Here is a 13,605-nt window from a genome sequence, read left to right on the forward strand (position 1 = left end):
CTTACCTTATCTTTTAAATTCGTAGAAAACTTGAAATATCATGGAAATAATTAAAAATAAATATTTACACCCAGCACAGAAACACAGATCCTGGGCTTGTCAGAAAAGGTTTGGGAAATACAACTTTCTGACCCTTTTGTTAGTGACATTCCTGGAAAGTAAACACCCAAGCAGAACAGCTCAGCTGGATCAGAAAGTGTGCTGGGGTAAGTAATTCAAGGAGTTGATGATGGACATTTTAGTGTCAGAATCTTGAGAGGAAATCAAAGTAAGGCACAGAGTCTACAAGTACACGTATAAGAGAAATGCAAGCAGTGCTCAAACATAAAAGTGTCTTCCTGAGGCTATTCTGTGAAAAAGTATAATGAAAGAAAAAAACAGAGGTAGAAAAGCAGAGAGGGAAAGAAAAAAAAACTGCAAAGAGGTTTTTTCAGGATAGAACCATTCCTCAAAAATCTTTTAAAAATAAATTGAAAAGGGAATCTTATAGGAATGGTAGGCTTGTTCCTTGTCAGATGAAGAAAGAAGGACTGAGGGGGGAAGAAAAGCCTGTTTGAACATAGATGCTCACACAGACAAAAAATTGCAAGAATTCACTGTAATATCCAGGTGCAGATTCATCTTATCCTTCTAATCTATTCCTTCTAGAAATACCTAGGTGAGGGAATGTGAAAGATAAAGGGGACAGCATTTCATGCCTGTTCTTTGCTGAACTCCTGTGGAGAAGGTTCTCTGTTCCTGTGCAGGAAGCAGAACTTTGTTACAGAGGTGTACATGGAGTTGAGACCATGTGAAGTGCCCTTGATGGAAGTGTCTGAGATCTCACCTGCTTCAGGCTTTGGCAACAGAGGGGTCTCCTCACCTGGAAATAAAATTATTCTGAATTTCCCCTTCCCCTGGAGACTGGCAGAAAGCAAAGGAGAATCTCATGTACATGGGCTTGGAGTGAAAAGCAGTGTGCAAAAGAATCTCAGTGGGGCTTCCCATGTTCCACAGGTACCTTCCACAATCCACTTTGCTCTTCCCATTCCAGGTGGTTTTGTTCTGCTTGCAGTTGGCATTATTTTAGGATGATCAGTTTGGTGACAGTTTTTTGGATATTTTTCTGAGTATTTAACATTTTTCTAACAGTTTCGTGTAGAATGTCATTCATCTGCATTTCCCTTTTCCTTTGTGACTGACAGCCCTGGTGGATGCAGTGTGGAGAACAAGTGTACTGAAAAGAATGATTTTAAGATCATTAAGAGAAAGGCAAGTTCATTACTTTGTCAGCACTTTTTTTTTCTGAGCTGCAGCTCACGACTAAGTGGTACAAGTAAGTTACAGGATCCCAAGGGAGATGTTCCTGAGTGCCCTTTGTCCCCTTTGCAGGGCATGGGAGAAATTAAATGCCCCTTGCTGCATCTCCAGCCTTTTCTTGTTTCATTTCTGGTTTTTTTTTTTTTTTGTTTTTTGTTTTTTTTTTTTTTTTGTTTTGTTGTTTTTTTTATTTCCCTTAATTGCCACTCTAGGAAAAATTCCAAACTGCAGAACTAGGAGGAGAAAAAATAACATGTTGTTAGCTTGGTGGGAGAGGCTTAGCCCAGTGCACAAGGAGTCTGTGATACGGGGTTTTGCATGAGGCAAGGGACTACAATTCCTGTCTGTTCTGGGAGGTTTGAGGTGCTGATGGACCTTCCATTGTGACAGTCACTGGGACACAACTGTCTTGCTGCCATCTGCCTGGGGTCACTGAGGGTGGACAGGAAGCTGATTTTGAGCTATTCAAGGAAACAGCCACCTTCTGCTGTGAGCACAGTAACTCTTCTTCCATGTGTTCAGAGCTTGTTAAGGCCCTTGAGAATTACTCTGCTTTTGTCAGAACAGGAAAAAAAGGGCTGGCTGGGTGGAGCAGAGCCTGGGTTAAGAGGTTTCAAGAAATGCAAAGCAATAAAAAACAGTGTAATATAGTTTTGACAAGCTTGCTGGAAGGAAGAGCGTGGTGCAGTGATCAGGAATGTGCTTTCCCAGGATCCATGGAGGACCTGATGGACCTGAGTCCTTCTGTGTTTGCTGAGCTGTGCAGAAGGATGGGGACAATCTTGGATCTGACAGTCTCACACTGGCTGCAGGTTCCCTGAATTGCAGGGGAGCCACCAGAACTTCTGTCTGTGCCCTTGTGGAAAGGCCCCACCACTGCTGGCACCTGGCTTTGGGAACAGTCAAAGTGATGGGACCTGTAGTGGGTAATTCCTGCCCTTTGTCTTTCTGGGTAAGGTAACTCCATGCATGGAATTTTAGCCTGACAAATTCTGAGGGCTGATTTAAATGCAGATAATAAATTTAAATCAAGTTCAAGTGGCATCATTCCTAAAGTCACATATATCAGCACTGCCTGATGGTTGTTCATGTCTTCTGATGCTGGACCTTCATCATCTTTTCTGCTGTTCCCATGAATGGTACAGCTCTTCCACTTCCCATTCCAGGTTAAATTCTTACTTTTCTTAGAGTGCTTTCATCTTTTTTATATTGCAAGCTTTTATTCTGAGTTGATAGAAATGGGGAGTGATTTGTCTGCTGCTTCCAAAAGAATTTGTGCTTTCAGGTCAAGTATTCAATACTACAGAGAAACTTGTAAAATTCGTTATTTTAAGCATTTAAAAAATCTAATAATTCTTTAGGCATTCTTACCATCTAGCTCTTACTTCAGGTGTAATTGCAAGTAAAAGAAAATAATTGAAAATCAGTTCTTTCAACAGTTTCAGTTTATCATATTTAGGATAGTTGTGGAAATTTTCAGTGTCAGCTGGAAGCCATTCAGGAAATTTTTAATAGTGTGTTGAGAGGATAATTTAATCTCAGCTTCATACACTCCCTGGATCTGACCCACATGCAAGTAACAGAAAATCCCTTTTCCCATTTTTGATAGTTGTATGATGACACTCATTCCCCATCTTATTTGGTGCTTGTGCATTAGATCATGCCAGAGAAAATTACACTAAGATTTAGCAACTGTTTGCACTACCACCAATACAGATTCTTTAAAAAAAAATCAAGATATCAGTTTCTAAATGATGGGTAGTTGTTTTTTAGTGGTGTGAGGGGTGTTTTTGTTGGTTGTTTTATTACTTTGAATAAGAAGATCTGCGAAAAACCAGTAGTTTTTTGTATTGAATATTCACTTTCTAGTCTTTGCTGTTAGTGTCAGCTGTGAAGATCATAGGGGCTGTAACTGGTCTCCTGCTTGGTTTGTTTGTTTTTAAAGTGTCATATATATTCAATGAGGGAAAAACACAGTGTAGCTATGTTTGACAGCAAAGAGAAGTTTTTATAGATGTTACTGTGCTAAGTGTATGGGATACCAGATGACTATAACATAAAACAAGATTTATGTCTCGAATTGTAAATAACTTTGTTTATAGCTCAGTAATAGAGGACAGCTTTCCTCTTGGCCTCCACAGCCATTGTGGAAGCCTGTGTGGCTCTTGTTCCCAGTGAAATGGGGAGACACAGGATGATGGATGCAGAAATCTGTTTGTTGTTTCCATTTTGTGCTCACATGATATTTGTTTAGCTCTGGTTCTCATATTTTTGTTGGATGTATTGGTTCCTTGAAATGTCATTTGTAGGGACAAAGCATGCTGCTTTTCAGTGCTAATCATCTACAAGTCAATGTGTGGTGTAATTTGGTTTCTGCAAACTTTTGAACCGTCTTAAGGAACTAAAAATGCTATACTGTATCTCATGGTTAGTGTAACCAAGTACCTTCTAGTCAGTGTCATTCACTCAGTTGGTCTGAATGGGAACTTGAGAAATAATATGGACAGGTGATAACCTCAGTGTGTGATTCCCTTCTCTTCTGCAGGGAATGCCAAGCACATTCTCTTTAGTACATTGGTGTATATTACCTGAAAATGGTTATCTGTGACACTGACAGATAACCTGAGTTATCTATCAGAGAGTTTAGTGTAGTGTGGACAGATTTTAATTTCTCTGAGGTCTCCTAGCAGAAGACTGAAATATGCACTTTAATTATGGCAGCTGACCATTTGGAGCTTTGCTTGTTCCACTCTGCAGCATCCCAGGGGATGTTAGTCACAGGGGTGGGTCTTCACTTGAGCTTGAGATGACATGGCAAGAGGCAGAAAACTCCAAAGAGAACAGATCTTATCCCGTCCTCATCTTCAGCTTTCTTGTGTCAGAGGTTCAAGGGGTGTGTGTGTACCTTTAATGTAGCCATAATTACAGGGATGTAACATCTTATCGATTCATAGACTTTTGTGGATGTGTGCATGTGGTTTCTGCTAACTGATAGTTGTTCAGATGAAAGTAATGTGATAAAACATTTTGGCCTGTAGTCAGTGTCATTTACACCAGTAATGGTAGCCACTAAGTGTAGTGAGTTCAGACTACTATGTGGAAATAGTCCTGTGCCTTGGTCATTCCCTGGTTTGCTTTGAATCTGTCTCATGTTCCTACTCCACCTTATTGGTCAAGATTGAAGTCCTGGTAATTGTGGTTATGCAGTGCAATATTATCTTTTCATATGAGTGACACCTAGGAAAAAATGTGGGTTTATTTTTTCTAATTTTAGCAGCCTGCAAGGTGGCCAGTAGGTAGTCACACAAACTCAGAGGGTGCTGTATCCTGTTTTCAGTGCCCGTCCCTTGGCCAGCGCCAGAATCCAGCCACCTGATCTCATCTGAAGTGAGATGATCAGTCCCATCCACTGGGAACAATTGTATTTAACAGTATTGCTGCACCAATCCAAAAACCCTGTAGTGAATATTCTGCACTGGTGGAAGAATGTAAAATACCCAAGTGCAACTTGACTGTACTTCAGAAAAGCAGCTGCCTGCTGGTGTGTGATTTAATTTTCAGGGCAGTTTAGTTGTGGGGTTGATTTTTTTGTTTTAATCCTGAGTCTCGCCTGTATTTTTAATACACTTAAAATAATGCAATGGCTGCTTTGTGTGCCACTTCTCCTGCTTTCCATTTCCCCACAGCATTCAGGTGTCATTACTGCAAGGCAGGAGGCAGAGCTCTGCTGCTGGCACTGCTGGGCTTTGGCAGGCAGTGCCTGTTGTCTGGGTAAAAAGAAGAGGGAATTTAATATTGTAGCATCCATAAAAATTGGAGCACTTCATTAGGCGAGACTGTGTAAGGATTTCTTATGGATGGAATTTACATTAATGCATTTTACTGCTCCATCTGAGGAGATCAAATGATAAGCACAGTGTCATGTACACGTTTGTGACTATTCTGTTAAATAGATTTTAATACTTAATAGTGGTTTTTTTCTCATGCATTTCAAAGCAGCAATTATTTCCAAGGATAAAGATAATGAAATTTTTCTTGATGTTCTCAAGAATAAAGGGGGGAAAAAATGTATTTTAAGGTGTATCACGGTAGGTGAGGAGTTCTGCTCTGTCCCATCCCACGCCTGTGTGTGTTGTCAGTGGGCCTGGTAGGAGTTTCAGCTGCAGGAAGAAATGTTCCTGTTGCTGACATTTCAGAGGCATGCTCAGAAGGGACAGCAGGAAGGAGTGTGGTGGCTGGTTTGGCGTGGGGGTCCCTGGGGAGGGGGAGCAGGCTGTAACCCATCTCAGCTTTTCCCTCGCGCTGGCTCTCACACGCACGCTCGCTCACAGCGACATGTGACTTTTGGCCATATTAGCAGGTTTATCCAAGCCTAGCCCCTCTGACTAACAGATGTAGGGAAAAGGGCATTCTGGGATTGCAGCAGTTGCTTTTGAACAACAATGTCCTTTTTGTAAGAATCTGATGCTTCTTAAAAGATGGAACATGACATCATTACCGTCGATCCAAGAAACATTCCTTCAATAATACTGAGTGTGCTCTGGTTATCAGCTCCCTTCCCCCAGCTCCTTTCTCTTGCTTTTCTGACATGCTTTTTGTCTATTGTTTTGTTGGGAGCTGTAAATGTGAAACAGTTGTCTTTCAGTGTTATGTGCTTGCTAGAGCTGGAATCAAGTGGAATATTGTTGATATATGAAAAAGAAAAATAACAAAAACCCCACTTTTCCTCCAGCTTTCATAAATGTAGTGTGCTTCAGGTATGGGCTGAGCTAGAGCTAATTATTTCCCTTCCCACACAGTATTAGTTATGGTGTTATGCAAGGGAAGGTGGGGATATCACAGTCCCGATCCTGTGCATCCCACTCGGCCTCCCTGGCAGCTGTGTGCAGATGCTGTTGTTCCAAGGCTCCTGCAGTGATCCTGCATCATAGGAAATGTGTGAGTGCTCAGCAGTGCAGTGTGGCAGAGCTGTGAGCAGCTGCATATTTTCTGTATGTGTGTAGAAGTTCTTCTGCTTGGTCCACCACTGGGATTTCAGTGTCAGCTTTTCCTCCTCCCCTGAGAGCGGGCGATCACGGAAATGCATTCTGGGTTGCATTATAAATCTCTTTGAATGCTGACTGCTTGGAGGAAAATGCTGGATTTTGCTTCCTTTCTGTGCTTTCTCTCTCCCATGCATGCTTTCCTCAGAAAAACTGGAGATTGCTGTGGATTTTACAGCCAGGTACATCTCGGCTGTGTTTCACAGCCAGGCTCTGCAGCAATGCTGGGAGGTCTCTAACGAGGAGCAGGCAGGCTGTGGGACTTGCACATGCTGCAACTCTCCAGAGAGGAGAACCACTGAGCACAAACATGCAGGAATATGTCTTTTTCCATCCTTGCAGGAATTCCTCTGCAGGGACTGGAAAACAAATGATTCATTGATGGTCTAGAGGCTTGGAAAAAGGTGGAGTTTATAGTGTCCAGAAAGGGAGGAGAAATGGACAGGGCCTTCTGATGTGTTGTTTAAGCTTAGGCTTGTTGTCCTTCACATCTTCATAATGGAAATAAACCTCCAACTTTTTTAAAAAACAAATTTGATACATGAAATAAAAATAAAAAAAGCACAACTCTTGGCCAGACAGATTTTTTTTTGGAAAGAAGAGAGATGTGTGATTAACTGTTTGCCAGTGACAGAATTGTTTTTATTAGTGATAATTTACAGGGATTTGATAGGAAATCCTAAGACCTCCCTTTAGGAGAAAAAGGGCTTTTTATTTGTAGTGGTTTTTTGGCATCACGTGTTGTAAAGATATAGTAAGATTTTAGCACAACTTAACAGAATACTTTTATTTTGGATAGATTCCAAGACACAAAGCTTGTAGTAAATGAACGTGAACTCATGGTGCAGACAGAAAGAATTTTATACATTCCCAGTTGTGTCTGAAGTTGCAAGTTCCTCTGAAGAAAGGGTTTGCCAATGGCCTATTGTCCATTGTCTCAAATGCCAGTCACAATTTCAATGTGTGTTTGCCTCTGCTGAAGCAGAGCAGAAGGAGGAGCAGCGGGTGTGGAATTGGGTATCTCCTGTTCTGGATGCTGTTTCTATGAGAAAAGGATTGCAAGTAAACCCCTGAAGAACAGGCACTTTGTGATAGACAGCGCAAAATCCAAACAATTTTTTAGGACCCAGTGGGTGTAGCTCTTCAGAGGGAGGGTGTCACAGTGATGTGCACTCACTGGTGATGAACTGGTCAGAGATTTCTGACTGCTCTGCAGGTGATGGAGCAGATGCTGGAGCATGGAATGCGCCTCATTTTGTGTTTTGATTTTGGTCTCCGTCCTAGATGAGGTCCTTGACTGGTGTCACAGTGGGGCTGTGACATTATCCCAGCACCGGGGCTGCCTGCTCTGGAGGAAGTGGAAGCTGCTTTGCTGTGGCTTGTTTGGGGCTCTTTGAGCAGAGGACAAGCAGTGAAGGATTGCAATCTTTTTCTTGCAGTAATCCATGCTGAAGAGGCTCCATTCATACAGATGAGCCAAGGGTTGAAGCAGCACTTTAAACCCAGATAGTCGGTCGGCTGACTGCCCAGCAGGATGCCATCAACCAGCCGAGCGGGCAGCCTGAAGGACCCCGAAATTGCAGAGCTCTTCTTCAAAGAAGATCCAGAAAAGCTCTTCACAGATCTCCGAGAGATTGGCCATGGAAGCTTCGGAGCAGTTTATTTTGTAAGTAGCACCACGACTTGTGAATTTTAGCTGTGTTACTTTTTAAACTGTGGGTGTAGACTTTTTTGAGCATAATGAGGAAAAGAAACTAACTACTGTGACTTTTTTTGTGTGGTGTTTGGGGCAGAGATGTTATCTTGTGTGTCTGTATGGTCTCAATCCTTTCACAAACTTGCAGTCTCTGCGAGGTGTTTGCATACAAAAAAAAACCCCTGGAAACTTTGTCCTTGCCCTTTAGGTGCATCATTATGTTGCAGGCAGGGATTTATGTGCAAATTAAAACGTGGACTTCTGCTCCATCAATTCTGACTGGCAGTGCACTTCTCTTGGTCTGATCATCTCCTTATCACCTCTTGTTCCTTGAGAGAAATGGAGTTCTCTTCCCCTTTGTGCATACCCCGAGGCTCCCTTAAAGCCATTCTTTATGTTTGACACCTGAGTGTGGGTGCTTTTGTTGTCATTTGTCCTGTCACATCCATTCCTACTGCAGGCAAGAATCCCAGTATCCATCTGCATAATACTTACCTGACATGAAGGGATCCTCATGGCAACCTCAGTGCAGCTTGCTGTGTGCTAACCAAATATTGTGGGGCCTTCATTAAAAAACACTTTCCTCAGAAACCTTTTCACGTTTATAATTATAGGAGGTGTGGCCAAACCTGCCAATTTCCCTTCAGAAAGCCATTTGTGTCACTATTTTATGAGAATGCCTATTCAGTGTTAATAATTGCAGCAGACCATGTTGGGAACCTTCCAGCACAAATTTAATACAGCACAGATGAACTAATTAGGAAAAGCTTCTTAATTTTGTTCCCTGCTTAAAACTATGAGCCACCACTGTCTGGGAACAGATCTGGGGGAGGAAGTGTTTTTTAACGAAACAATCCTCACCTGTGGCCTTAAATTCACCTCACTTTGGTTAAAGAGTGAATATCAAGGGAGGGAACTGACAAATCTGCCTTCCTGCTATGTGGAAATATTATTGAAGAAATATTGTGGAAGATTTTTTGGAACACTGTATCTTTCAGAGGCACGCATGGACCACACAGATATGGAAACCCAAAATGCAGCTGCAGATAGGCTGTGAGCTGGAAGCAAACAGCATTCCCAAACACCAGCAGGAAGCTGCCATGAGGTTTTTGTAGCCTGCCTGAACTTTGTCCTTGTGGTAAGGGCTGATGGCCCATTACCAGCTCCATCTCCAAAGCAATTGCAACTCAGAGGTCGTTAATTTCTAGCCATTCTTTCTCTTTTTCCCCCACCATTTTAAATCACCAGTTCATTATAGATCGGTATTTACTCACTATAGAGTGCAATTACTTGCTGGCATTTGGATTGTGCTTATTTGTCAGAAAGTACCTCCGATTTGGCACTTGCATAAAGACAAGTCTAAGTAGTGCATCACACAACCCCAGACCGTGCAGGGGATTCATTTTTGTCAAGAGAAGGTTTCTGATAAAGACACTCTATTGCTGTTTCTGTATTAGGAAGTTTAAACCTCTAAGTTTTGTGTTATGTCTTTTTTACTACCAATGGTTCTGAGATGTTGAATCTGAAACTGTTCCATGCAATGTGCCCCATCCTTCAAACAGAAGCCCAAAAGATCAGAGAGACAACTCTGGAGAGGGAAATTTAATGTGAAAGCATGAAGAACTGAAGCATAGGGGAGTCTGTCTCTTGGGTGCTTTATTCCTCTGTAAAGCTAGAAATAAAACTTCTTAAGTTTCTTGACAAAATTTTGATTCTGCTACGGCAAACAATTAAACTTTCTCTAATTAACATAATATTGGATTATAGTTAATAACTGCTTTAAATGATATTACTGAAGCCAGTGACATACTCCACTTTTTCTTTGTGCATACTTTGCCTGTATCAATCCTGAAGCTACTCTGGTCACCAGATGTTGATCCTTTGTGTGGAGCTTTTGGAGGAAAGCAGGATATATGTGCATACATGTCTGCCATGAAACAAGCCTTGCTCATTTGGATGGTTAAAGGGAGCTGCCCTTGCACATCTTCCTGGCTTTTGTCTAGGAATTGTTTTTCAATTATCCCAGATCACAGGGAAACTAAAAAAAGCAAATGCAACTCTGTGATTTTAATATTTCTGGGGTGTCAGCCAGGACAGTTCTCCCTCTCTAGGACTGTAGCTGTTCAGCAAACTCTGTCAGGTGTTGTTTGCTTGGGTTTTCTGGTGCAAAGCATCCTCTCTCCAGGCAGCTTTCATGGCATGCAGCCTGCGCCAAAAAATGTGGTTGATAAATAGATGTGGGGGTAATTACCCAATAGAAAATCCATTTAATCCTGGAATCTCCCCTACGTAATTTAAAATAGAGTTTAGGGTTTCACTGATAGTTGTGCCCATCTTCCTTCCCTTTTAGCACTGTTCCCAACAATGGGTGATATATATTGATCTTACTCCTGTCTCTTTGTTTCTGTTGCATCCTTCATAGCAGAAAGTTCCTTTCATATATTTTTTTCCTTTTATAATTGATATGAATTTTGCTGGTTCACCTCATGGTTTTAGTTTCTTAGAAACTGCAAGTCTGGCACCTCTGAATCATTTTTGGTATTATCCTTACCCTACTCCCTGCTCTGCAGTGTAATAATAGCTTTTGCTTGACACAGGAAACCTACTACACTGGAACACTGCAGATGGAGCAGAAGAATAACCCACTCTCTTTTGTTAGAGCTGGGTTCCTTCTGCTTTACTGTAGTATTTTGCTTCCCTGCTTTATTGGCAGTTCTTCACACAGTTGAATGTTTCAGAGATTGTCTTTAGTCAGTAAAGATCTAACAGTCAGAATTTGATTCTTTTTTGTTTCAAACAACAAAAATAATCACCCCCCCCAACTTTACAGGTAGTAGCAGTGAGAGGATCCTCTGAAACAGAAAGAAAAGTAAAAATAGTATTGGTTCAACCTTATCATAGCCAGTTGAAAAAAAGACTGGCAAGGAATTCTGGGAATCTCTTTAATGAACAGCAGAATTAAAACATGACTGAAAAACCTTTTTACAAAAGGCAGAGCCCTAGTACTTCATTAATCCATGTTCTGGTAGGTTGTGCTTGATAGTACAAATATATTAAAAATCAACATTTTCATCAGTCATCTGTGATTGCTGTGGTGCACATTATTCTGATTTATATCATTTGGCTTCATGTCCAAGTTGATTATTATTATCAGAGAGACTCAGAGGTCTTTTCCTCCACCACCCTCCTGTGCTGCTGAAATCTCTAACAGAGGAAATCTGGGATCTTATTTGGAGCCATCCTTCCTGCAAGGTGCTGCCTCTTCTGCTGTGGGGAATGAGCCCTTGCTTTGGTGCTGAATGAAACAAAGCTTCTTGTCCAGTCCTTGCCTTGCATTGTTGCTGTCTGAAGTCAGGAAGTTTGCCTTTGAAGTGTGAAAAACCATGTACATTTATGGTGCAGTGTAAATAACAATACTGTGAAACTGAGAAGCCTCATCTGAAGATGGGTCACTTGGGTTGCTGCCGTGTCTCTCTGTATCATCTGCCTTCCTTTAAGATACAACATTTTTGGGAGCACTGGGGAGAAACCTGCTCCAGACACTGGTGGCTGTCTCCAGTGCATTGTGTGACATCTTTCCACATGGATTGAATGGAACTGGGTGGCTGAGCCTTGCTTCTGTTTCATGGGGAATGGACCTGGGCAGGGAGAGAAGCTGATTTAGGGAAAATCCCTTCTACTTGAATCAGAGCTGAGTTTTAGTTTAAGTCACAATGCTTGACTCCTGCAGAGACTTGGTGGATGCTGAGCATGGAATAATATCACACCTTGTCTCGCTTTCACTTTGGAAAGAAGTTTCTAATTCTTGCAGCAGTAACACCTCTTGGAAGATATTTCAGTTTAATGCTCTGCAAAAATTAACTAAGACTAGAAATTATTTGATGATTGTGTGTGGTTTGCATCTTATGGGAAGCTGGGGCCTGAAGGAGCTGATGGATTGTGTTTTCCTGTTACAGGCACGTGATGTGCGCACCAATGAAGTGGTGGCCATCAAGAAAATGTCATATAGTGGGAAGCAGTCCAATGAGGTATGTAGAACATGTTGTATATTAAACCTTGATCATTGCAAATAATTACTATATTGGGATGGCTTTAGTTAGCTTGGGTTCCTGCAGGAGAAATATTTTCTGTGACTGTAAAGGTGAATAAGAGTACTGTGTAAACAAATCAATTTACTGTTCAGTGTATTTACTGTTCTGTGTATTCTGTATATCAGTGTAGTCTGCTCCTGAAAAAAAGAGAGGTGGAACTATACAAAAGGCTCTTTTTGGGACCACAGAAATGTGTAGACAGGAAAAAAAATTAAAATTATGAGTTTGTGTGTTGGTGTCTTACTGCCCTTAAATGTTCCATTTTAAATACGTTTCCAAAATCCAGGACAAAGGAATGATGGAAATGGATACAGTAGTGAGAGGGAGCCTTGCTTGTACCGAGTAGTGAGGCAGAATGCATCCCTCCCTGAATGACTGTGCTCATGAGCAGCTGAAACAAAGGCAAAAGAGTGGTGAATGAATGAGTGTGAAAATCTGAACAGCAGCATAATTCCACAAGAATTGCCAGAGCCAGGGATTAAGGCAGTCTTTGCAGAAGGGTCTGTAGAAGTGGGCCTCTGAGATTTAGATATTAAGTGTTTTCATGGCCACCCCAGATGTGTCTCCTTTCCTTGGGATGCTTAGCAGAGAGAGCTGATTTTATACTTGAAGCGTTTAAGTGCTAATACAGATTCTTGAAAAGCCCAAGATGACACAAGCAGCTAATTTGATATTATTTCTGGTAAATAACATCTATCAAACCATGGCATGATTTTTCAACAGAGGTATTTCTCATAAGCATTTTGTCCAAAGCATTTATGGTTCCCTCCCTCCATTCTCTATATTCCAATCTTAGCAGCAGCCTTGCTCTGATGAGTTCGACTTACAGCTCATTGCTTTCTGTGCCTGCCTTTTGTGTATTGATCATCTGCACTCCAAGGGGCTGAACTATTCCTTCCTCTGTGTGTGTGTCTGTGTAGGAGGTAGAGGTGGCAGTGTCTCTCCAGCAGTCCTGAATTCTAGCTTCAGAGTTAAATTTGCTGTGCCTGTTTCTGTTTTGTCGCTGCGGTGACTTGTTTAACTGTGTACTGATGAAAGAATAATTTGTACTTGCTACTTGTCCTACTGTTTTAATTACTGTGAGCTATAAATACTCTATTCACATGAATGAAACAAACTGTGCATGCTTCAGAAATAGCTTTTGTTTGTCTTCAATGCGTATGTTTCTTTATTTTGAAGAAAGTAATAAGAGCAGGATTAAAACACTTTCTATTTTACATCCATATTTATTTGTTTTGTTCAGAAGTTCACTGGAGTTATGATAGAGCTGATGCAAAGAAAATTGATTAAGGGCATTCTGGTATCATTTAGTTTCATAATAAGATATTATCATTGGTGGGAAAAAATTATTCTCTCAAATAATGTCATATTTTGTACTAAGAATAGGTTTAAAACCTTTGAAAAATGTAGTACTGTGCTCTTAATGTGATCTTGGAGCTTTTTTTTTTTATGCAGGAAATCATGAATACTTCTTGAC

General features: G+C 41.2%; 1 protein-coding gene across 1 annotated transcript in view; it reads left to right on the forward strand.

Annotated features, from left to right (window-relative positions):
• TAOK1 (TAO kinase 1) overlaps positions 1-13,605 on the forward strand; it is a 61,937-nt gene that overhangs the window by 20,120 nt on the left and 28,212 nt on the right. Inside the window, exons 2-3 of the mRNA XM_064729449.1 lie at positions 7,781-8,007; positions 11,994-12,065. Of these exons, the coding sequence (XP_064585519.1) occupies positions 7,876-8,007; positions 11,994-12,065 (204 nt within the window). The 5' untranslated portion in view covers positions 7,781-7,875. The remainder of the gene's footprint in view (positions 1-7,780; positions 8,008-11,993; positions 12,066-13,605) is intronic.

This window comes from Zonotrichia leucophrys, chromosome 19, assembly GCF_028769735.1.
Source record: "Zonotrichia leucophrys gambelii isolate GWCS_2022_RI chromosome 19, RI_Zleu_2.0, whole genome shotgun sequence".
NCBI classification, from domain to species: domain Eukaryota; kingdom Metazoa; phylum Chordata; class Aves; order Passeriformes; family Passerellidae; genus Zonotrichia; species Zonotrichia leucophrys.